The sequence below is a fragment of the Schistocerca cancellata genome, chromosome 2 (assembly GCF_023864275.1).
Source record: "Schistocerca cancellata isolate TAMUIC-IGC-003103 chromosome 2, iqSchCanc2.1, whole genome shotgun sequence".
In the NCBI taxonomy this organism is placed as follows: domain Eukaryota; kingdom Metazoa; phylum Arthropoda; class Insecta; order Orthoptera; family Acrididae; genus Schistocerca; species Schistocerca cancellata.
Window position 1 is genome coordinate 384843047 of NC_064627.1, and position 26483 is coordinate 384869529.

The following is a 26483-nucleotide window of genomic DNA, read 5'->3' on the forward strand; positions in this document are numbered from 1 at the left end:
TAATGTAATTCCGAAGAAAAGACATTTCACTGTGGAAACATTTCAAACTGTTGTTTGGTTTATCAACCTAGCAAAACAAACGTTTATGTAGAAACATCAGCAGTTTGATAACACTTGTCTCGTACACATTGCTTATTCAGTATCTACTACTGCCTGAAATATTAATTTCCAACCATTGATGCTCCGTGTCAAAATACTCTGTTTCTGGAGCCTTGATCGCCCGCAGAATTTTGACTCTGTGGTTATGGAACACCCTGTGTATTTTTAAGTATACGCACATCGGTTGAATCGATGCCTTCTTTCTCAAGGGCTGTTAGTGCAGATTTTATTGAAATTGAGAAAAAACTTTTCCAGAATCCCTTACTTCCTGACAAAGTGGTATTTCGTATTTCTTGCTGCGTTGTGTATTTTTGTTCACTACTTTCAAATCCTCCTTTGTAGTATATAATCTTCTAAGGAGCGCTTATTTCTTTACCGGATTACAATACAATGTCTTTCCTATGTGGTGTGTGAAAATTTTAATGTTTATCGTGCAGAGTGGATGGTTGCGGGTCTGTAGCCGTCTACGTTTTGACTGTTCCGTTTCCTGTAAAATAGAACAATTATGGCATTGCTCCACATTTGCGGAAATGTCTTCTTTCACTGCTGTACTGTAAATGATTTTGCAAGTTCCTTTGGGATCTGGCATTACTTACTTTTCATCAGTGTTTTTCATTCATCTCTCCTTATCGCCATGTGATTCTAGATATTGCACCTCACACTAATCTTTTCTTTTGCTTTTCGATCGTGCTCGATGTCTTTTACATTTCGTTGTCACTTGATGTTTTATTCGTGATGTCGTATTCTTCTTTTTGTGCGGAGGTAATATCTTGTATTACTTTTCCTTTGATCTTACAAAATCCAGTATAAGAGAAGACCTCTTATTCATACTAGTAACCAATAACTTTGACCCACTGCGCGCGAAGAGCGAAAGTGCCGTCTGCAACGCGTGGTACCTATTGTTTTGTTCTCTTCACATTGTGAAGTTTGTACAAATGTGTGCCAGTAAATAAGTAACTTAGTTTAGAATATCATCCAACTATGGGCAGCGAGGAAGCAGACTACTTGATATTTTAAATTCAGCTTTTTAATTTGTTGTAATTTGCTTTATTACTCCTTAATATGTACTTGAATTCTTTTGTTACGCCGACGACCAGTTGTAGGAGAGCGTGCTGAAAACGAATGCCTCCGAGTTTTTAACGTGAAAAAGTTTTTTGAATAAAACTAACATTATTAACATGCTACATCTTTATTTTTCATATGTACATATTTGCAGACGTCTGTTGCTAGAGGCGTGTGACAAAATGTTGTGTAACGCAGCTACTTCGGTGCCTGAGAAATAACGCGCTGTAATCTAGTTTCGAATTGGAAGAGTTCGTTCACACATGGAGCACCCTCTCCTTGCCGGCCGGGGTGGCCGAGCGGTTCTAGGCGCTGCAGCCTGGAACCGCGCGACCGCTACGGTCGCAGGTTCGAATCCTGCTTCGGGCATGGATGTGTGTGATGTCCTTAGGTTAGTTAGGTTTAAGTAGTTCTAAGTTCTAGGGGACTGATGACCTCAGAAGTTAAGTCTCATAGTGCTCAGAGCCATTTCATTTCACCCTCTCCTTGAGCACGACAATGCCAGACCACACATGAGGACTGCGACGCCTCCAACAACTCGACTCGTTGCATTCACTGGCATCGATCATCCTCCACGCAGTCCCGATTTGGCCCCATCCGATTTTCATTTGTTTCCAAAACTTAAAGAACACCATCGAGGACTTCACTTTGATTATTAAATGGGAGTATTTCACTCAATGTTGGGGCCAACTCTTTTTATATCTAGGCGTCGTGAGGACTGACCTTAGGTCTCCAATCGTAAACTTCAGGTGTCCATGATACGTAAATATTTTATTCTTTATTCTAATCCTTTGTACTGCTTCTTTAGTAAGTAATAGCCTCATTATTCATAGACTGTTTGTACTCTGGAGGAACTTCTTTCCGACACTCATAACACGTAATAATGGTAGTGGTATATAGAATTCAAACTTACCAGAATAATTCCTATAAAAATGTGTGAAAATGGCTCTGAGCACTGTGGGACTTAGAGGTCATCAGCCCCCGAGAACTTAGAACTACTTAAACCTAACTAACCTAAGGACATAGCACACATCCATGCCCGAGGCAGGATTCGAACCAGCGACCGAAGCAGTCGCGCGGTCCCGGACTGAAGCGCCTAGAACCGCTGGGCCACAGCGGCCGTAAAAAATATTCTGTCACGATACTGTCCCTTTGCCCTAGGATAACTACCTATACCTTACATATGGGTTGACCCTATGAGTGCGGTCGGCCGCTGTGGTCGAGCGGTTCTAGGCGTTTCAGTCTGAAACCGCGCTGCTGCTACGGTCGCAGGTTCGAATCCTGCCTCGAGCATGGATATGTGTGATGTCCTTAGGTTAGTTAGGTTTAAGTAGTTTTAAGTCTAGGGGACCGATGACCTCACATGTTAAGTCCAATAGTGCTTAGAGCCATTTGAACCTATGGCATCAGTTATCTCATATACCTTCAGTTCCCAACCACCATCATTCACTTTCTCGATGTTTGCAGCTGTGGTTCAGATTTGGGGTCTCTTTGACATCGATCATCTTCAAACGTACGATCATAATTGAAGACTGGGCATCAGTATTGGGTTGAGTAACAAAAACTTGAACCTAAGTTATTCAGATTTCATCCCTGAGGTTTTCTCGGCGCGATGGATTAATAGTGTGTTTCCTGTTTCCAATTTAGTTTTTCGAATCGTGCACTGACATACTGTGAAGCTCATATGGTCTCATTGTTTCCCTGCTCTGGGGGATGTCATCGCCAGTAAGATCTTAATAAATTGAGTGCTGGTTCCAAGCCTGTTTACATTGAATCCTCTGTCCCAGTTTATTAGGTTTTTCAACATCTTTAAAAATGGTTCAAATGGCTCCGAGCACTATGGGACTTAACTTTTGAGATCATCAGTCCCCTAGAAGTTAGAACTACTTAAACCTAACTAACCTAAGGACAACACATACGTCCATGCCCGAGGCAGGATTCGAGCCTGCGACCGTAGCGGTCGCGCGGTTCCAGACTGTAGCGCCTAGAGCCGTTCGGCCACTCCGGCCGGCCAACATCTTTATTTCTATAAACTCCAAAGTACGGTGGCCAAGAAACTTGGCGTTTGCACCACAATATTCTCATCATATTTCATTGCATGATTATGTTCGAGGCAGTGCTCGGCGACAGCTGATTTGCTTGGTGGTTTAGTCAGGTGTGTAACTGATGTTTCTTGGATGTCTCCTCGGCTGTTTTGATAGTCTGACTCATATAAAACATGCCACATTCACATGGACTGCGACACACACCCGTCTTTCGGAGACCTAGGTCGTCTGCAACATTACAAAGAATACTTTTTTTTTCCTTAGTTGAAGGGAACGAAATACACGGGATGCCATGTTTCCGTAGGAGTCTACAATTTCCAGACATGGGGCCAGCATAAAGTAGATAAGCTATTTTTGGTTTCCCTTCCTCGATCTCAGTCCAAATCTCTTTCTCAGGCGTAGTTGATTTTCGTTGTATCGCCCGTTCAGTATGATGGCCTTTGTACCCATTTCTCCGGAACACTGCTCGTAGGCGTTATAATTCTTCAACGAGGCTGCCCATGTATGAGAATGTTCAATCTCTATGGACCCGAGTCTTTAGCACCGAATTTCTTTGTGACGGGTGGTGATGGCTCGAAGTGTGGAGATGGAGATCGGATGCATAGATTGTCTATATACACAGTGACACAGGAATCTGGCCGTTCTTCTCTTAGCTAAAACCTTGAGGAAAAGTAGTTGGCCCTCTTTTTCAAATTCCATCGCGAATTTTATATTACAACGAATGCGAGTTTAAATGTTCCAGGAACTCTTGAAGCATTTCCCTTACATGTGGCCACATTGCAAATACATCGCCCACGTTCTCATAGAAACACGTTGGTTTTGAACTTGCTGGATTCTAATGCCTTTGATTGAAAGTGTTCCATATAGACGACTGCCACGACAAGCGATAACAGAATGACTATTCATCGCCACGCTATTGATTTGTTCATAATATCTTCCATCGGATAGGGAAAAAGTAGATCTCAGGCTGGGTCTCTCGTCGACATTTTGTGCAGAAAATGGAAACAACTCGGCGAAACACCCAGGAGCACATTATTAATGAATCGCGCTGAAAAAACTGAGGGAGATCACTTCACTTCTCTCTATGGGGAGGAGATGATGTGCAAGGTAGACAAGTTGGATAACCTGCGCCAAAACGAAGGTCGTCGTCTTAGTGCGTTAACCTTCCAAAAAAGGTGTCGAGAAGAACAATTTGTACTTACTTTCGCTAAAAAGAGACCGTCACGTTAATATCCCAGCGGCAAATATGATTATGGGCCATGCGTGCCTTGCTCTAGTGCGAGAGAGAATCCGTGACAACCGACGAATGATAAATGACACTTCAAAAGCGCTTCATCATCTCCATCTTTACGTCATGTCGGCTAAACTTTCAACAGATTCTTGGGACTCGATCGTTTTGCGATTTGCTCTCTGGCTGGTGAAGTATGTCACTCTGCTGACGCCAGTGTAGAGTTCTGGAATCATTACACAATAAGTTAGTCCAAGTCCAGTAACTCTACTTTAAATGTAACTGAATAGAACGCTGAACACATGTATCCTGTGCTTCCAGCAAGACAATCTGTGCCTGAGGCTAAGTCCAAATAGTGATCCAGTATTTGACTGTTCTGGTTACGATAATAAGTTGGTCATAGCTACGGCGTCCCAGTTAGTCCACTGTAACTGAAGAACTACCAGTCGCGACTACGTGATGATACTGCTTCTGCAGCCCTCGGTCATGGGTTATGACCGCGTGGATGAATGCATTGGAGTGGCGTGACTGGTTTACCGCCGCTATCGGCGATAGCGAGCTCGTCGCCGGCTGACTGTCCCGTTCAGGTGATGATGTCGTCATAGTCTCGGATTGGCGCCTGCGGGGGATGCGGCCAAGGTAGTTCCTCCGCCGAAGGCGACATCTGTTGAGCAGCTGTTGGACTGGAGCGCATCACTACGTTGCCGGCGGTGTGGAAAGGGATGTATCCGGTAGGGACAGCCTCGGGCATGGATGTGTGTGATGTCCTTAGGTTGGTTAGGTTTAAGTAGTTCTAAGTTCCAGAGGACTGATGACCTCCGATGTTAAGTCCCATAGTGCACAGAGCCATTTGATTTAAACCTAAGCAGTTTGATCCCTTAGGAATTCACACACATTTGAACCAAGGTTATAGACACATGGTTAACGACATATGGAAGTTTAAGTGCGGTCGTAAGGCGTACTTGGATAGCCTAAAGATGAGGCGCCCGCACGTTATAAACGGGATATCCGGGTTTGAGTCCCGGTCCGGCACAGATTTTCATTCTCGTCTTTCCATTATACAGCTGATGGTTGTATAATACAGTCATGTATTTCGTAATGGGTGTAGTCGCCGTAGTGCCTATTGCATCGTACTTCTGAACAACACAGGCGCTGCAATATCGTAGACATAGATTCTGTGATCATACAGACTAATTCTATTTTATACATACTTCTTCTTCAGGCTCAGTTTTTCCTTCTAAAAACATGTTTTTATGACTCAGATGAGATTTATCCTTAATTCTAATACGTTACATTTGAACGCAAACTGATTTTCCATTTTTCTCGCTCATTGTTTCATTTCGTCGTTATTACATTAAAGTGTCAAAAAAACTGAAAACAACAAAGTGAAGGCACAATCAACAGATTTTAATAACAGAATAAGGTTTGAATTCTCAGGGTGTTATTGTCGTTGTCAGCATTCACGATGAACTGTAAGAGCTTCGTGGCACTTCGCGCGCTTTAGCCTCATCACACACCTCCTGCAGTCTTCCACGCCTTATATGCACCACTTATCAGTGTTTGCGGCATTTAGCTTCCATTTGTGGTTGTTGGCGATGGCATTTAACTTCGTTTTATGTGTCTAACTATTTTTTTTAATTTTGGCACTTAGCTGTTTTTGATGTCCGGTGTTCAGCAGAATTCAGTCTCTATTTCGTAATTGTTGTAAAGCAAATTTCCTATCAGCCTTCGCTAACTAAGAATGAATTGTCGTTGGAAGTGCACCGTCGACAAAATTATTTACGAGAGCACGATAATTAAGCTTATCTGTCTGGATAAAACACACTACACATAGTACTATAGATCAAGCTGACACTTGGAAGTTATTGCGTAAAATGTACCACAAACTAATATTCATAACAACACCATCTCTGAGCCAGATCGAGAACTTACACCATAAAGATTGTGAGCGACCACTGTGACAAGTTGGTTTGGCCCTTTTGTCTCCTCTGAATTACACAGGTCCAGAGATAAGCTTTGAAATAGAAATTCTGTTTCGTCGGCCGAGTTTTGTCGCCACCATCGCCAAACAATTGCATTGTCTCGGTACTGACTACGTATTTGTAGCAACGTGACGTTATGGCGCGAGGAGCGTACTTCCGGTTACCATGGTTGTGTAGCTACCCGCAAGGAACACCTACGAGTATTGTCTGAAGTTAGGCACTGCGTCACATGAGCATGTGAAACTATGCCACAAGATCATGAGATTGTGGGGAAAATTTCTACTGAATGGCGTTCATTGGCCTGCGTAGGATTCATAAGAACTTTACAACTGGGATTGTTTTAGAGTGAAGTGAGGTCGCCTTCGTCTCAGAGTATTTTTGAAGCGTTACCTGCTGTACGTTACATTGTCGCTGCAGTGGGTTGCAAGGGAATTCTTGCCACTAACATATCTGCAGTCAGTGGCTATTCTCACAGATGAATCTTGTATGTTTCAGTCATTCTGCAGTCACCGGGGGAAGAGCTAATTAAAACTGGACTTACCCGGATGAGGGCTAATTTACATGCCTACTGATTATTTGTTCGATGTATAGGAGCTTCGATCGTAAGGGCCTACGTTGATGTCTACCCAATACCTCCTATAAAAAAATAAAAATAAAAAAAAAGGCTGTTGTCGCTCAGGACTTACAAGTATACCTACTTGATTGGAGTTGTCATCGGAACGTAGGACGGCACAAACCGTAATTAGATGCTGATACCCCATGAACCACGGACGTTGCCGTTGGTGGGGAGGCTTGCGTGCCTCAGCGATACAGATGGCCGTACCGTAGGTGCAACCACAACGGAGGGGTATCTGTTGAGAGGCCAGACAAACGTGTGGTTCCTGAAGAGGGGCAGCAGCCTTTTCAATAGTTGCAGGGGCAACAGTCTGGGTGATTGACTGATCTGGCCTTGTAACGCTAACCAAAACGGCCTTGCTGTTGTGGTACTGCGAACGGCTGAAAGCAAGGGTAAACTACAGCCGTAATTTTTCCCGAGGGCATGCAGCTTTACTGTATGGTTAAATGATGATGGCGTCCTCTTGGATAAAATATTCCGAAGGTAAAATAGTCCCCCATTCGGATCTCCGGGCGGGGACTACTCAAGAGGACGTCTTTATCGGGAGAAAGAAAACTGGCGTTCTACGGATCGGAGCGTTGAACGTCAGATCCCTTAATCGGGCAGGTAGGTTAGAAAATTTAAAAAGGGAAATGGATACGTTAAAGTTAGATACAGTGGGAATTACTGAAGTTCGGTGGCAGGAGGAACAAGACTTTTGGTCAGGTGAATACAAGGTTATAAATACAAAATCAAATAGGGGTAATGCAGGAGTAGGTTTAATAATGAATAAAACAATAGGAGTGCGGGTAAGCTACTACAAACAGCATAGTGAACGCATTATTGTGGCCAAGATAGACACGAAGCCCACGCCTACTACAGTAGTACAAGTTTATATGGCAACTAGCTCTGCAGATGATAAAGAAATTGATGAAATGTATGATGAGATAAAAGAAATTATTCAGGTAGTGAAGGGAGACGAAAATTTAATACTCATGGGTGGCTGCAATTCGAGAGTAGGAAAAGGGAGAGAAGGAAACATAGTAGGTGAATATGGATTGGGGGTAAGAAATGAAGAGGAAGCCGTCTGGTAGAATTTTGCACAGAGGATAACTTAATCATAGCTAACACTTGGTTCAAGAATCATAATGTATACATGGAAGAATCCTGGTGATACTAAAAGGTATCAGATAGATTATATAATGGTAAGACAGGGATTTAGGAACAAGGTTTTAAATTGTAAGACATTTCCAGGGGCAGATGAGGACTCTGACCACAATCTATTAGTTATGAAATGTAGATTAAAACTGAAAAACTGCAACAAGGTGGGCATACAACGAGATGGTACCTGGATAAACTGACTAAACAAAAGGTTGTACAGAGTTTCAGGGAGAGCATAAGGGAACAATTGACAAGAATGGGGGGAAAAATACAGTAGAAGAAGAATGGGTAGCTTTGAGGGATGAAGTAGTGAAGGCAGCAGAGGATCAAGTAGGTAAAAAGACGAGGGCTAGTAGAAATCCTTGGGTTACAGAAGAAATATTGAATTTAATTGATGAAAGGAGAAAATATAAAAATGCAGTAAATGAAGCAGGCAAAAAGGAATACAAACGTCTCAAAAATGATATCGACAGGAAGTGCAAAATGGCTAAGCAGGGATGGCTAGAGGACAAATGTAAGAATGTAGAGGCTTATCTCACTAGGGGTAAGATAGATACTGCCTACAGGAAAATTAAGGAGACCTTTGCAGAAAAGAGAACCGCTTGTACGAATATCAAGAGCTTAGATGGAAACCCAGTTCTAAGCAAAGAAGGGAAAGCAGAAAGGTGGAAGGAGTATATAGAGGGTCTATACAAGGGCGATGTTCTTAAGGACAATATTATGGAAATGGAAGAGGATGTAGATGAAGACGAAATGGGAGATACGATACTGCGTGAAGAGTTTGACAGAGCACTGAAAGACCTGAGTCGAAACAAGGCCCCCGGAGTAGACAACATTCCATTGGAACTACTGACAGCCTTGGGAGAGCCAGTCCTGACAAAACTGTACCATCTGGTGAGCAAAATGTATGAGACAGGCGAAATACCCTCAGACTTCAAGAAGAATATAATTATTCCAATCCCAAAGAAAGCAGGTGTTGACAGATGTGGAAATTACCGAACTATCAGTTTAATAAGTCACAGCTGCAAAATACTAACACGAATTCTTTACAGACGAATGGAAAAACTGGTAGAAGCCGACCTCGGGGAAGATCACTTTGGATTCCGTAGAAATGTTGGAACACGTGAGGCAATACTGACTCTACGACTTATCTTAGAGGAAAGATTAAGGAAAGGCAAACCTACGTTTCTAGCATTTGTAAACTTAGAGAAAGTTTTTGACAATGTTGACTGGAATACTCTCTTTCAAATACTAAAGGTGGAAGGGGTAAAATACCCGGAGTGAAAGGCTATTTACAATTTGTACAGAAACCAGATGGCAGTTACAAGAGTCGAGGGACATGAAAGAGAAGCAGTGCTTGGGTAGGGAGTGAGACAGAGTTGTAGCCTCTCCGCAATGTTGTTCAATCTGTATATTGAGCAAGCAGTAAAGGAAAGAAAAGAAAAATTTGGAGTAGGTATTAAAATCCATGGAGAAGACATAAAAACTTTGAGGTTCGCCGATGACATTGTAATTCTGTCAGAGACAGCAAAGGACTTGGAAGAGCAGTTGAACGGAATGGACAGTGTCTTGAAAGGAGGATAAAGATGAACATCAACAAAAGCAAAACGAGGATAATGGAATGTGATGCTGAGGGAATTAGATTGGGAAATGGGACACTTAAAGTAGTAAAGGAGTTTTGCTATTTGGGGAGCAAAATAACTGATGATGGTCGAAGTAGAGAGGATATAAAATGTAGACTGGCAATGGCAAGGAAAGTGTTTCTGAAGAAGAGAAATTTGTTAACATCGAGTATAGATTTAAGTGACAGGAAGTCGCTTCTGGAAGTAGTTGTATGAAGTGTAGCCATGTATGGAAGTGAAGCATGGACGATAAATAGTTTGGACAAGAAGAGAATAGAAGCTTTCGAAATGTGGTACTACAGAAGAATGCTGAAGATTAGATGGGTAGATCACATAACTAATGAGGAGGTATTGAATAGAATTGGGGAGGAGTTTGTGGCACAACTTGACAAGAAGAAGGGACTGGTTGGTAGGACATGTTTTGAGGCGTCAAGGGATCACAAATTTAGCATTGGAGAGCAGCATGGAGGGTAAAAATCGTGGAGGGAGACCAAGAGATGAATACACTAAGCAGATTCTGAAGGATGTAGGTTGCAGTAAGTGCTGGGAGATAAAGAAGCTTGCACAGGATAGAGTAGCATGGAGAGCTGCATCAAACCAGACTCAGGACTGAAGACTACAACAACAACAACAACAACCCCAGGTCGAATGCCCAACGTCAAAATATAATTCCAAGCACACGTGTACATGATTTTGATAGCTTAGGATAGCTGCCAGTGTTGTAATTCAGATTGTTTAATGGTTATCTTACTTAGAATCGTAAGAAAAACGAAGATCGGGACGTGCAATGTCAAAAATACCATATCATTTTATTTATCATATTGTACCGTAAAACGTCACAGCTGACAATTGGTGTACATTTTTTATTTTCCTAGAAGCGGCGGTGCAAGCTACGTTTTACAGAATATCGTGTAGCATCTTGACCTGCGACATGGGTATGTTTGCGCCGAGACGTGACGCTGCATGCTAAATTATGCAGAGGTTATATGCATTGGGATTTAGGTCAATAACGTTGCTCCATGGAGATGAATTATTAGCCTATGCCTAACCCTAACGGCGCTGCTTACATCTAATATATAAAAATCAATGTGTGTTCGTTCGTATTTTATGCGCTGCCGTAACGTTCATGTGATTGCGATAAAACTTCAGCTTATTGCTTGAGCTTGCCCTACTTACAGTAGGTGTCGCGCGTGTCGTACCGCCAAGTGTATAGTGAGATGTTTGAATGTGACAGAAACATACAGATCAGCGTTTTATTTTGTCTTACTCATGTCGATGCCGATAATTGTGATTTTCATGTGATCGAAATTTGCCAGTGCAAACAGTAATTTTTCTATTTTTTCAGTGAACCAGCGCACGCAATACGTAGAGCATTTTTTGCGCTGCGGGAAGAAGTTGTATATGCCAAGACATTGTTGTAATCAGAAATTCCAAAGTACGGGACATGGAATGCTGCATCCAAGAAATTCCAACGACGTAAGCAAGGCATGTATGTTTGATGGGTATCAAAATCTGTATTACTCTGACGCACTGTGCGGCATTTGTGCGTTACACCCAAATAAGGCCGAGTGTTACTATTCGAGAATGCTGTTGACTAGTGTCAGAGGTCCTAATTTGTTTGAAAATTTGAGAGCGGTTGATGATATAGAGTGCTTTAAGCCTCATTTACGCTGGGGCAACATCTTGCAACATTGTGGCATGCAACAGTGATGCATGCTACATGACGGTCGTTGTCACATGATTCATGCGGCATAGACAACAAACATCGTGCGTCATGTCGCAAGCAGCCGCAATGTGCCGTAGCTCCCGAGCTGAGTCGTTTCTTGTGCGACATTTTCTGTACGGCGGCGGTAAATTCGAAAATATGGAGTGGTCGAACGAGAAGCATTTAGCATTCATAGAGAACTACAGATAAGTTGAGGTTCTGTGGAACATACGTGAAACTAATTATAAAAATAATATGGGGAAAATAGACGTTGTACGAAATCTCGCTTCAAAATATGAAATCTATGAGAATGCTGTGACGAAGAAGATTAAAAATCTGAGAAGTGCGTTTCATCGCGAACACACGCGTGTGACGAATAAAAAGGCGGCTCAGCGGGTAATACGGAAACAATGTTTCGAATATGAATCATTAAAATTCATCTTAGATGTGGCAGAACGGCGTGCAGGAATGGGCAGCTCAGTTGTAAGTATCTTGATTTCAATAACTATTCATATTTCTTAACTGAGTGCTGTAGTATATCAATCCATGGTCTAACAACCCTACCACAACAAAGGTAAAAAATTAATTATGATTGTAGTGTTGCTCACGCTGCTAAATATTGCATTTTCGCGCAACAACAAAGTTATATTATGTGGCGGGTGTCATTAGAACACAGTTAATAAGGTCATTTCATGAAATAATGGATAAACTAGGCACTCAACTTTTCGTGTTTCTCACTCTGGTCTCGTTGTGAACTCATGGCTCAATCGTCGAAAATCTCGGATGCAAAGAGGCCTAGGTGATATTCTGCGATATTCAAAAGTTTTATAGATATGTTTCATAAACCATTCTTGAAGATTAAACTTTTGCAAGTTAGAACAATGGTAATGTAAAAAAGTATTCAGCACTCCGAATTTAAGTTACACTTCTTTTTTATTACTTTTGTTGCAGCATCACTTCACAATATAAAACATACTTGAAAATATCTTCCTCACTGTTAAAGTTCACATTTCATAAACTGACTACAATTTGCGTCTTTTCAACATGACGACCAAGACTTGACTCTCTAATAACCGCTTACGCGCCCAACAATAATCAGAGTTACAAGTACGTCAAAGATCATAGTGACAAAAGAAAGAATACACATAAGAATAATATCATTGCAATATAAACATATCGATGTATCAAAGTACCTCTACATTAATGAAATCAAATCTGAGTTTTGTCACAGAAATATGTTAACTATTTTACAGAAACACAGTAGAATATAGCTGGTATCGAGTGGTTGAGGTGAGGTGCCGTAATGGTTACGTGATTCAAGTACCATTACAATGGTCACCAAATTATAAGTACATTCGCAAAATTGTTGCAATGTATAGGCTACATATAGTACCTTCTACCAATCGATAGATGTAAACAATAGTTTAAAATACATTTTTATACAGTGGACCCCACACACAAATTTATAGGAAGAAAGTAACTAAACAGTTCGAGTTCATCTATATAATCTATTTATTTACGTAAATGAATATATTGTAGTACGAACATAATTAATATATATTGGTGCAGGATGATACTATTGGTATCTCTCTTGCCACTCTACCTTTCCATGTGGGTGTCATAAAATATTCTTTGAGTTCCTCTCGTCCTGCCTGTGCATCACAGGAAGGTCTTCGAGATAACATTGACGGATGCATGTGCCAGCTGTCAACCGCGACAAATTTGAACATTGGCTCTGGACAGTACCCAATTCGAACATTATTTGCCATTATTTTGACCTCATGCTCGCCATCCAGCCCTAAAGATTTGTGCGAAAAATTCAGAGAGGATTTGAGCGAAGACATTTTGCGCCATGTTCGTGCAAACAGCAATAAAAGTTCCAGGGATTTTTTGGACTGTATTTTCAATCAATCTCTGATCGAAATCGAGGACATACGCTTAACCATCAACAACAAAGAACTCATTCGCCTTGGCATGATTGCGCCAGAACGTTCTGCACTAGACCTTTATGACTGCGGTGTAGTGAGAGAGCAGCAGTACAGTGCTAATGATCTGTGTGCATTTGTTGAAGCAAACGAACAACCTTTGCTTGTGGAACCAAAATTGGCCTACGACACAATTACAAATGCCGTGTCAAATGGCAAAGGTGGTCTGTTCTTCTTTGATGTGTCTGCTGACAATGAAAAAACGTTCCTCATCTGTTTGCTGTCGTCTCACATTCGATCTCAAAAAGGAATTGCTTTGGCTCTTGCTTCATCAGGCATTGCGGTTATTTGATTGGATGGTGAACGAGCAGAGAATTTTACGCTCAAATTCCCATTGGATATGCGTTTCTGAGAAGCTTCAGCGTGGAACATTTCAAAAGGATATGGAAAGGCAAAAGTTACGAAACTCTGCAAGTTCATTGTGTGGGACGAAAGCACCATGGCTTATAAGAAATCACTTGAAGCTTTTGATCGAACTCTTACGATCAGATGCACAGCTGTTGGGTGGCGCTCTCATTGTATTATCTGGCGACCTTAGACAAATCCTTTCAGTGACATCTACATCAACACCAGCTGATGAGCTCAATCCTTGCCTCAGACCATCGCTTCTTTGGAGATATGTGCGAAAACTACCTTAAAGCTCTTGAATAATAAAGTCAAAAAAAGTGAAATGAACATCTTTTATTTTTCTCCTTTATATATCATTCAATATCTGTAAATGTGTTCACTATCGACAATAAAATAAATATCATCCTTACTCTCATTCCTAATTAAACAAGATAACTATTTAAAATTTCAAACGACATTTCCACAATTATTTCTTCTGTTGCAGCAACGCGCTGGATACCAGCTGTGTATTATTTTGCTCTCTGCAACAGCCATTTTTGGTGGATGTATTTCTGTCTGCCAAAAGAGTTTATCAAATGTATTGCCTAAGAAAATGTTTCGCTGTCCCATAACAGTTTCCTGCCTATGTCACTGAGTTCGTCGCTTATCGACGGGACGTAACACTAATCTTCCTTCCTTCCTTCCATTTTGTCGGCAACCTATCACAAATACGATCTCTACGTTCTGCAGGTGCCAATATCTTGTGTATTTATCCAGGTGGGCGTTTACCTTTGCGCGAAGGAACTGAGATTGAGGGAACAGAAACACAACGTTATTATAAATCATTCCTTTTAGCGTTTAAATTTTCTATCAATGCGAACAGTTTCAATACGTAAGTCCGTGTTGCTCCCTTCCTGTTCTCTAATATTTCTTATCTCTCTCCTCTTGGACAATTTTGCGCTAGTCTTCTTTTGCTTCCTATCTTGAATTCTTTTCAAGATTTTCTTCGAAAAAATTCTTCTTCTGTCGTTCCTTGTTCTCTTCTACTCAGCCTTTTCAAAATTTTTTTCACCTCTTGTCTCAAGGTCGTCGTCGTCGTCGTCGTCGTCGTCGTCGTCGTCGTCTTCTTCTTCTTTATCTAAATGCGTCTAAAAATCAGTTTGATTAACTACGACTCGCTATAGACATAGGAACATAAACTATGTCTTCGCATGATTTCTAACATATTTATGTGTGTTCTGATATGTAGCATATAACTTCTTAATTTTCAAGCCTTCTCCTTACCAGTACTTCTAATTGGCCGTATTTATAATTTAGTACTAGACATTTGCTCACATATAATTATCCTAGTTTCACTACTATATAAGAGACTTTTAATTTGAACTCTTTCGATTAAAATGTTTTGTCGTGTGTATTTTTTCCCTGTGTGGCAGATTTATGTAAAACATTTTATTTGATCCTTTAAGCTTTTGTGTGTGTGTGGGTTATTGATGTTTTATATTCTTTTTCCTCCGTCTAGATCTTAAAATCAGCTCTGTTATTTATTTGTGTAACGTTGCACTTGTAGAAGTCCAGAGTGTGTAGAAAGGCATATGCACGGCAGTTGGTTGCAACACCTTTGTTTTTCTGTCCAGGTGATAGGTAATAATCTATCTTTTTGGTACCAGATCTTTACTGTTTCTATCAAAACACGGCTATAAAGAGGATGAGATAGACAATCACTGTATATTTTCTTATGTTGTCCGACGCAATTTTAGATGATTTTATATTCACTCGTTCACATTCTCCATTCCCTCGTCACTGCTGTTTCTACGTAGTACAGACGTTTCTGTGGTAAGTTTATGTGGCTTCGTTATCCTGATATGGCCGCAACATTTTTATATGCGTTTTCTACCCTCGCTAGGAGAATCCCAGCCTAACTAGCCATATTAACTACCATGCGCATTGGAATTTTCCTCTTCGTTTCTTAGTTCTTAGTACATCTTCAGTGCCGTCTGTTGCACAATGCTGAGGCAAAGAACTAAGCACCCTATTGTAGAATATATTAATAATTATCCTGTACTTTGTAAATGTCGTTCTGTAATATATGGTTACATAGTACTGCAAATTAGCGTTGCGGACAGTGTGAAACACTTCCATCGCTTGGCCCCCTGAGTTAGTATTTGCAGTATTCCTTTACCATTTCGTGCTCTCGTCTCCTCCGGAAATGCTTCTAGACAGCTGCATATAAAGCACATGGTGATATTACACTATTGTATCATCGCTGCTCATCGTTTTCTAGCAAAAAGTTTCACTTATTTTGTCCCATGCTTTGGGAATTCTGGCGATGTTTTTACATCAGTTGTGGAATACACTAATACAAGCTCTACCATGCATGGTAGCTTACGAGATATTAACGTGGGAATGTTTATTCAATACCATATAGAAATACACCACAGCGAAGTAGTAGATAAGTAAGGAAAATATTGAGGAAGAGGTACCCAAATTTGTTCAGTTTGCTTACTCGGAGTTCATACACTTACATTGGTGTTCCGATCCAAATGTATTGGACTGATCGCCCGCATCTCGTGGTCGTGCGGTAGCTTTCTCGCTTCCCACGCCCGGGTTCCCGGGTTCAATACCCGGCGGGGTCAGGGATTTTCTCTGCCTCGTGATGGCTGGGTGTTGTGTGCTGTCCTTAGGTTAGTTAGGTTTAAGTAGTTCTAAGTTCTAGGGGACTGATGACCATAGATGTTAAGTCCCATAGTGCTCAGAGCCATTTTATTGGACTGATCGAACTCGGAGGGTGAATTTTGATGTAGGTAGTGTCAAACAGCTTGCTTAAGAAAACGTGCGTGCCCAAACACACACACACACTGGAAGAAGACGACTGGGGCACACTTGTATGTGGCACCAGAATAAGATAAGAATATTAATAAATTAAAACGAAACGGGTATACTAAAACGATTAATGTCTCTGATATACTCGATAATGCGAATCGCTGACAGTGCGCGACCGCAGAGCCAAAGATACTGCTTCCGGTCTGAGATTGTAGTGTTGGAGTAAGAGAGAGCGGGGCGCACAGTTGCAGGTAGCTGTTTGTGAGGGAAAGACGATGGAGTGGGCAGTTTTTGTGGTGTGTTGTGTGAAGCCAACAAGGGTTAGATTAATTTAGGTATGTCAGTATTGTTGAACTTGGAAGCGGAAGTTTTCATGGAAGCGAGTTAAAGATGTTAAACAACTATGATTTTTGTTTTTGCCAGCGCGTTAGTATAGATGAGTTGGCTGATAATTTGTAATTATTGAGTAACCTCAGAATGTACGTAGACTGTTTTGGTAAAAAGGCTAGTTACGTATTTCATTTTTGTAATGCTTCTAAGATTTGTTAACAGCTATATGTAATGTGATGATTTGCATTTATACTGGTTTAAGTCTCATTGTTTGTGAATCAGTTGTGAATAATGTAACTTCATTTGTCAGATGTTTTTGAAAAGATAAACTTAACTTGCAATAAATTTTACCAAAAAAAAAACTCAGTGTTAGTAATTCACCATAATCAATACCGCCTCCCTGTCCAGTTCATATGTTTTTCAAAGAAGTTGGATTTTTCATAAGTGATCTCGTTTATCAGGCAAATGAATTTCATGTGCATTTCAAAGTAGTATGGCCAGCATTGCAAACTGCTGAGCTTGTAGGTAGCCTATATCTATCACCTGGCCCTGTTCAAAACTGATAACTTTGGTCCCTGTGCACGTAACAAATAAATTAAATTGTCTTACCTCTAGAGCAGCAACGGTGGAACGCGATATATTCTGGTCTCTCATTTTATATATATATATATATATATATATATATCGAGTTCCACCGTTGCTGCTCTGGAGGTAAGATAATTTAATTTATTTGTTACGTGCACAGGGACCAAAGTTTTCAGTTTTGAACAGGGCCAGATGATTCGGTGCCTAAGGGGCTGAATGTATTTTTCAGTAACTGTATTTCTTTATTGGTACTGGAAGTTGCATTACCCAATTAATTCGTGTCAAGTTTTACTAGCAATAACGCAGAGTAAGCACACCACTTGCACTTACACCACGGAACACGACAATTCGAGTTCAGTACTCATTCCACAGATCAGAGACATTGATCGTTTATAGTACACTAGTTAATGTCTGATGCAGTGTCTATCAGTTTGATGAAAACAAGATTAATCGGATGTTTCCAGGAATATGTTTCAGTTTGCAATGTCCTCTTTCGTATATTGGCATACTTTGGCTGACACTGTATGTAGTGCCAAGACAAGTCGTACTCGATCTTAAAAGTAGAAGACGCGCTCATCTAGGCGTGCTATAAATCACTCACTCACTCAGCTTCTCCAGCACTCATCTGCATTTGAAATATTGACATTGGATCATGATTCACACAAATGTACGATATGTCAATGACAAACAGCTACACTGGTCTACAAAAGTGAAACATAACATGGGAATAGGGCGTCAGAAGGGCTACGGAAATTGTTAAAACTTAATAACAAGGTATTTGGTATACAACACCATCGAAAACATATATTTCCATAATTTATGAGACCGAGTATTCAGCCGGCCGCGGTGGCCGTGCGGTTCTAGGCGCTCCAGTCCGGAGCCGCGCTGCTGCTACGGTCGCAGGTTCGAATCCTGCCTCGGGCATGGATGTGTGTGATGTCCTTAGGTTGGTTAGGTTTAAGTAGTTCTAAGTTCTAGGGGACTGATGACCACAGCAGTTGAGTCCCATAGTGCTCAGAGCCATTTGAACCATTTTGAACCGAATATTCAAATTAAAAAATTAACAAAACAGTCTATTAGTTTGGCTGAGAGATAGCATGCTTTCTACGAAGTCCTTTTATCAGTCGACCCCAGTCCTGAAAAGTGGTTGTGAGAAGCTGTAAGTCGCTTCCCTAATGTACGTCGGAACCGCTGTTCCCAACCTTTCTGAGACCTCTGCCCCTGGACAAAATACAATACCAGCGAATAACCCAGCAAAATGAGGAACTTAAAGAAACTGTCGGGTCGACTCAACCTACTGATCCCAGACGTCGGCTTCGGTCCGTTACGTAATCATGATCTGGCATGTGACGTCTTACTTGCACAAACAGAATGCTGACTATTAATTCTGATTCCAATTTATTTTTTGGAATGTACTTTTCTTTATCGTGTTTATTTGGCATCTAGCTGCCCATTTATTTAGCCAGAGGAATGTAGGTAATGGCGACAGACTAATCAGTATCTTAGCCCGATGTCTAAGTAAGGTTAAATTGTGAAAGTTTGTTTGATGTGGTTTATATCGACCGCTTAGATAACGACATGTATCAAAGCAGATGAGTGATATCGGTAAATTCAGTGTTCATGGAACTTTACTTGAAGAAAGAAATTGCTATTTTAAGAGTACAAAAGTTAAATAATTCGCAGTTAACGTTTTAAAGAACGAAAGTCATATTTTTGCAGACGTTTGGTACTGCATATTCCCGTTTTTGTTTCTTTGATCATTCATGAAAATATTGCCATGTTAATATTGTTTCATCACAGTCTATTTTCAGTGTTTTGCCTCCGCGGAACCCAGGATATTTTCCATAGACTCGAAATTCAAAATCTGAGAGCAATCCTTCATTCACTAGAAACATTCTTGGAATCCAAGTATTTATTGGATGGTTTTCCAACTGAAGAAAAAGTAGTTACTAATAGAGTTTACCATTTACAACAGATGCTTACTGCTGCTACAGAACGTACACTGAGGTGACAAAAATCTTAGGATAACGATATGCAAATATAGAGATGGCGGTAGTATTGCGTACACAAGGTACTAAAGGGCACTGCTTTGGCGGAGATGTCAAAAGGTTTGCGATGCCATTATGGCCGCACGATGGGAGTTGACAGACTTTGAACGCGGAATAGTAGTAGGAGCTAGAAGCATGGGACATTCCGTTTCGGAAATCGTTTCAGTATTCCGAGAATACTAAATTTCAGACACATTACCTCTCAACACGGACAAAGAAGTGTCCGATGACCTTCACTTGACGATCGTGAACAGCGGCGTTTGCGTTGAGATGTCAGTGTTGGCAGACAAGCATCATTGCTTGAAATAGCTGCGGAAATCAGTGTGAGACGTACGTATCCGTGCGGCGAAATGTGTCGTTAATGGGCTGTGGCAGCAGACGACCTAAGCGAGTGCCTTTGTTAACGGCACGTCGCCTTGCAACGCCTCTCTTGCACTCTTGACTATATCGGTTGACTCTAGACGACTGGTAAATCGTGATCTGGTCAGAGGTGTCTATTTCAGTTGGTAAGAGCTGATGGTAGGTGCGGTACTGACTCCTCGAAGCCATGGACCCAAGTTGTCAACAAAAAAACTGTGCGAGCTAGTGGTGGCTCCATAATGGTGTAGGCTGTGTTTACGTGGAGTAGACCGCGTCCTCTGGTTCAACTGAACCAACTGAGACTATTTGTAGTTATTCAAAGACTTCACGTTCCCAAACAACGATGGAATTTTTATGGATGACTATGCGCCATTTCACCGGATAACAAATGCTAGCGTTTGGTTTGAAGTACATTCTGGACAGTTCGCGCAAATGGTTTTGCTACCCGTATCGCCCGACATGAATCTCATCGAACATTTATGGGACATCATCTAGAGGTCAGTTTGTGCACAAAATTCTGCACCGGCAAATTTTTTTCATTTCTGGATTGCTATTCAGGCAGCATGGCTCAGTATTTCTGCAGCGAATTGTCAACGACTTTTTGAGACCACGACGCGCCGAGTTGGTGCGCTGTACCGGCAAAAAAAAAAAGGGAGGACGGAAAGAGAGTGGGGTTTAACATCCCGCCGACATCGAGGTCATTAGAGACGGAGCACATGCTCCGATTGTGTCAAGGATGGGGAAGGAAATCGTGCCCTTTCAGAGAAAGCTTCCCGGCATGTGCCTGAAGCGAGTAAGGGATATCAGGGAAAACCTAAATCTGGATGGCCGGACGGGGTTGTACTGTCATCCTCCCGAATTCGAATCCAGTGTGCTAATCACTGTACGACTTCGCTCGATACGCCGTTCGAAGGAGGTCCGACATGATATAGGAAATATCCTGTGACTTTTGTTGTCTCATTGTACAATAAAAGAAATAAGCAAGCAAGGGTTTAAGAATTGTGCGGTGTGCTTTTTGAAAACCATACAGATGTTCAGAACTTAAGAACGGAAGTAACTTCCGCATGATTTGTCACTCCCAAGTAACATACCTCAATGAAACTTGGACTATACATAGAAAGAACTGCTGCAGAGATGAACAAAAACGGCACTTTTATTCAAAAACAACAATTAGATTGGAGTCACAGCAATTTATGATGACGCCCTGGACATTACAAGAGGCTACTTAAGGGTATCAGGTTCATTTCTATGTGGGACGTGTGTCCTCAGCGACAGTGTTTATTAAAATTGAGAAATGTACTGCTGTCAGTCGCTAATAATCTCTCTATTGTAGATCTACCTACATTTAACCACTGTGTGGCTATCATGGTAAGATGCTAGCAATAATAACGATTTGTCTTGCGTCTTATCGCACTGATAATAGCCACGCAATGGTTGAAATCTAGTTAGATCTGCAGGAAAGAGATTATAAGCGACTGATTGATGTACATTTCTAAAATTTCTGTACATGTTTCTCAATAGGGTGTGTGATCTCACTGTGAATAGCAATAAATGCTCTTCTACGTGCTCACCCGCTAGCCACAAGGTTGATAGGGAGTTCTTGCGTTAGGGGGATTCCATTCGCCGTCTAACAACTGCCGGATAGTCGTTGGTGCATGTGGACGTGCTGAAACGCGTCTCCCTATCGCAGCCCCACGCCCCCGATGGGATTTAAGTCGGGGGAGCGGACAGGCCAATTCATTCCCCGACTATCCTCTCGTTCCAAGAGCTCCTCGACCTGCGCAGTAGATGCGGTCTCACATTGTCACCCATAAAAATGAAGTCAGGCTCGAATGCACCCCTGGCAAGACGCACATAGGGAAGGAGTACAATGTCACAATAATATCGACCACTGAATGTTTCATGTTCAAAGATTTGGAGGTCAAAACGCGGATGTATCAAAATGGCTTCCGACATAATAACACCTGGACCACCAAAACGATCGACATCGACGTTACCTCATGTGGCGAGAGGGGGGAACACGTAATGCATCCAAGAATGTTGTCGAATATGATCGCTTTGGTGGTCCAGGTGTTAAGATGTGGAAAGGCATAATGTTGCATAGGTGTGCTGACCTCCAAATTTTTGAACACGCTAAACTCACCGGCCAACGCCATTATGGCACTGTTATGCTTTCCCATGTGCTTCTTATCAGGAGTGCATTCTGCCCTGACTTCATTTTCAAGTCCGCGACAGTATCAGACCGTACAGGTGGAGGAGCTCTTAGTGTATACTCGGCGAATCGACTGGCCTGCCCGTTCTTCCGACTTAAATACCATCGAGCACTAACGGTTCAAATGGCTCTAAGCACTATAGGACTTAACATCTGAGGTCATCAGTCCACTAGAACTTAGAACTACTTAAACCTAACTAACCTAAGGACATCACGCACATCCATGACAGAGGCAGGATTCGAACCTGCGACCGTAGCAGGAGCGTGGTTCCGGGCTGAAGCCCCTAGAATCGCTCCGTCACAGCGGCCGGCACTTATGGTATGCGTTGGGGAGACTTACTGTAGCACGTCCACATGCCCCAAGCAGCATCCAGTAGTTGTCAACCGCACTTGTGGAGCAATGTAAAGTCCTACCACAAGAACTTACTAACTACGTGGTCAGCGTTGGAGCACGTTGCACCGCGTGCATTGCTGTCCGTGGTGATATTACACCCTATTAAGAACCATGCCCTGACTTTCATAATGTCCAGGGAATCAACACAGGGACTTAAATGTAATTATTGTCGTTGCATGAAAGTGTCATTTTTGTTCGTCTCATGGCGTATTTCTTTCAATAGCCGTCCATACTGTATGTTGCTTGGCAGTGACACACCATGCGAAAGCTACTTTTGTCCCCAAGTTTTGCACATAAGTTTGCATAGAGTTTTTAAAGATAAGTTTCCGAGATGTCAAAGGAAAGCTTACAATCTACATGTAGCACTAGTTTTGGCTTTATCGAAGGACGTCGTCTCTTGTGGGAGGACCTTACAGAAACTGGGGTTCACTCAACGAGCACCGGAGAGATGTATGTTGGGAATTACCAGTAGAGAGAGGAAAACAAAGAAAAGGGCTAGGAAACAGAGTGAATTTGCAAGACGTCATTGTCACCGCAATGAAAATGAAATGGAAGTGGATGGGAAATGTATCCAAGCGACATGTAATGCTAAGCGATAGGGAGCGAACGAAACGGAGTGAAAAGTTGGTAGGTAACACTGGAAAACGTCCGGGTGCAGTGTGGTTGTGTCTAATTAAATATGATAATGCACAGTAAATGTAAGGGTGGAATTCGGCAGTAGATGTCAAATAGCGAATGATGATATGACAAGCTATTGAGTATTAGAATTTAACGAAATGTGAGTATTTTTTAAAAAAAGTACTTTGAAGTTTAATCGAATCATTTTAGTTTTTACTGGTCGGAAATTTTACTTTTTTCTTCTTCGGTGGTTATTGCCCTCAGCTTAGGAATCACTTTTTTACGTGATTCAGATTCAGAGACCTCATTGGCCCGTTCAGGCGATGGCTAACTTCACCTGCGAGTAATAAACTCACCAGAAAATCTCAATACGGGCTGTCATCGTCCATAACGAGGTGGTAAGAATCGATTGCGTCTCTGAAAAATCCTACTTTTGGTTGTGGTACCTCATCTTCTTACTTCTGACCATGAACTGTACTCCTTCGACCACAATATGTAGCGCCCTGCACCCGTCCAACACGATGCGTCCCCACACAAGGAACGATACGTTTACTAGATTGGGCACACAAAAAGCTGGCGATCGTTGGGCTCGCCAGTCAGCCTGCTTAATCTCCTTCGGTCCATGCATTCTTCTGCATCTAGTCCCATTATACTCATATCCTCTCTGGTCGCGTCAATCCATCTCAGCCGTATCTTACCCTCTGTGTGTTGCATATGGTGTCTTCTACCACTACTTACTTGATGAGCTGACTTTCTCGACGCATTACGTGCCCATAGCACTTCAGTCTCCTCTCTCTAATCACAGCCACAATGTCCAGCAATTTGTACAACTCCTGCAATTCTCGGGTTTTCTTTTTTCACCAGTTGACTCCATCCTGCACTGACGTCTCAGAACAGCATTCTCAAATGTCAAGAGTTTTCTTTCTATGGTTTGAGTTAGTCATGATCTCTGCCACATAGGTTGTATTGCAGTCCTGTAGATCCTAATCTTCGTGGATCTCGATAGAAGCCGGGACTTGGGCAACTTTACGAGGGCCTGAATCCTTGCCCTTAGTCGCTGGTCTATACATTACTTTCAGTGAGTACTTCCCCAAGATATTTGAACGCTTTTGCCCTTTCAAAGATTTTACCAGCCATCTGCAACGGTCTGTCATCGTTTTCTCTGCCCACTATGAGGTATTTTGTCTTATCCATATTCATCTTCAGGTGTGTTCTCATTGCCTCTTCTATTAACACTCTTGCCACCCGAACGGTATCTTGCTTACTTTTAGCTATTAAAACTATATCAACCGTATAGGCCAGGGTGTTGATCCTTCTGCCTAGCTGTAGGCTTGTTATGTTTCTCAGTGCATTTTCTAGTACCAGATTAAACGGAAGGGGGATCCGTCGCACTGCCGTCCTCTCCTTGAACTTCTCTGATACCTTCTTACTCACTTTCACCGTGCACGTTGTCTCTCGTATAATGTACGCATGCTTGTGTGAGTTTTGTTAGTTTTATGGGAACCTGCGAGCTCTCCATTTCTTGCCATATCGCTTGCATGTTCACGCTATCATACTCTTTTAAGGAAGTACACAAGAAGACAGTAAACATCTCTGCGAAATTCCTGGCTCTTTGATAGCACTTGCTTTATTATGTGTAGTTGGTCTACCTTGATTTTTTTTTCTTTCGAAAAGCTACTTTTTGGAATACAAGTACATCTTCGACATATGATGTGAGCCGTTTCAGCAACAAGACGCTCAAGATCTTATAAGCTGTAGTAAGGTGATTCCTCTATACCTGCTACATCTCATTGGGTCTCGTTTATTAAATATCTGGCAGATGACAGATTTCTTCCATTTTGCGTGGATCATTTCTCTCTTCCAAATTAAATAGAGGAAGTGGTGCACTCTCTCTTGTACGATCTCTCTTCCCTCTTTCAGCATCTCTGCAGGTGTGCCATATTAAGTCTCAGTGAAATCGTCTTCAATAATTCTGCACATGGCATTAACGTGATTTATACTAAGAACTGATTTTGATCAACAAACCATGAAATCACCATTGTCGGTAACATGGTACCGAAATCAGGCATACTAACTGCATCTGTAAAGTGATTTATCAAAACCGCAACGAGTGGATAGATTTTACAGAGTTAATCTTTTACGAATGTAGTAAAATAAATCATTCAATGAAAACCTTTAAGTGAAATTTCCGTGGTTTCACAAGTGTTCCTGGTGCCTTTCCTCTTTTCTGTATTTTTATGATTTCTACCTCTTCAATGCTCGGTGGTTCATTTCCGCCTGTTGATAACGTCACTCTGTTTTCTCTATACTGTTCTTCTTCTTCTTCTTCTTCTTCTTCTTCTGCCGCAACGCTGTTGATGGCTTCTACCACATTCAAGACATTTTCGAAGTATTTTCCCGTTTCTCATAGCTGACGTTTCATCTGTTATTATTTATCCTGCATGACCTTTGATTATGTCAGTCCTTCTGTTATATCCTTTCTTAAAGAACTTTCATCTGCCCTCGAAAAGTCTCCTGTATTGCCTGTTGTTCGATCATCTTTTTTCAGTGTTGTCTTGCTGTTTATACATACTCTTCGGAAAACTTTCCGTGCTTGTCTAGCTGCTTCCATGAATCCCTACCTTGTGCTTTCCGTTTGTCAGCCAGAACACTCGTACGCGCTTTTCTCTTACTGAAAGTATCTCCGCATCTATCATTTAACCGTCCTGTGCTTCTCCTCCTCTTCCTCCTCTCCAATGGTTTCAGCACGTCATCTGCGGCTTATTTGACTCCGATCTTGAGATTGGACCATACCTTGTGTACATCATCTCCAGGACAGCAAACGTGTTTTCAATTTCGATTACATATCTGTCCTTAAAGTGGTCATCTTCCAGCAGATCTGCGTTTATTTTTCGGTCTGCTTCGCTTCTCCTGCAACTACTGCATTCTATTCTTTGACGAGTAGCTTTCAACGCAGGATAGTGATCTGATCCTGGTTTTGCACCTCTTTGGGATTTTACATTCTCAATAACACTCGTGTGTCTGACATCCACTAGTATGTGTTTTATTTGGTTCTGAGTGTTTTAGTCGGGTGACTTCCAAGAGTCTACCATCAACTTAACTCTTTCCATGACGGTCGTTTGAATGTACGGGCAACCACTATCCGGATCTTTGCCGCACTGCAATGAGCGGGACGTGTTACGTATAGGCCTACTGCTGTTTGCTGCTCATGTACGATTCTTTAGGAAGCTACCACTCTATAAACAACTGTACGTTATTGTAGCAGTGGCCCCACAGCCCTGCACGCGCTGTTTGATCTCGGTGTT

The 26483-nt window shown here is 41.8% G+C and overlaps 1 protein-coding gene across 1 annotated transcript in view; it reads left to right on the top strand.

The window, feature by feature from the left end:
* LOC126154274 (uncharacterized) overlaps nt 1-14953 on the top strand; it is a 108207-nt gene extending 93254 nt beyond the window's left edge. Inside the window, exon 3 of the mRNA XM_049916126.1 lies at nt 14897-14953. Coding sequence (XP_049772083.1) covers nt 14897-14953 — 57 coding nt within the window. The remainder of the gene's footprint in view (nt 1-14896) is intronic.
* The last annotated feature ends 11530 nt before the right edge of the window (nt 14954-26483 follow it).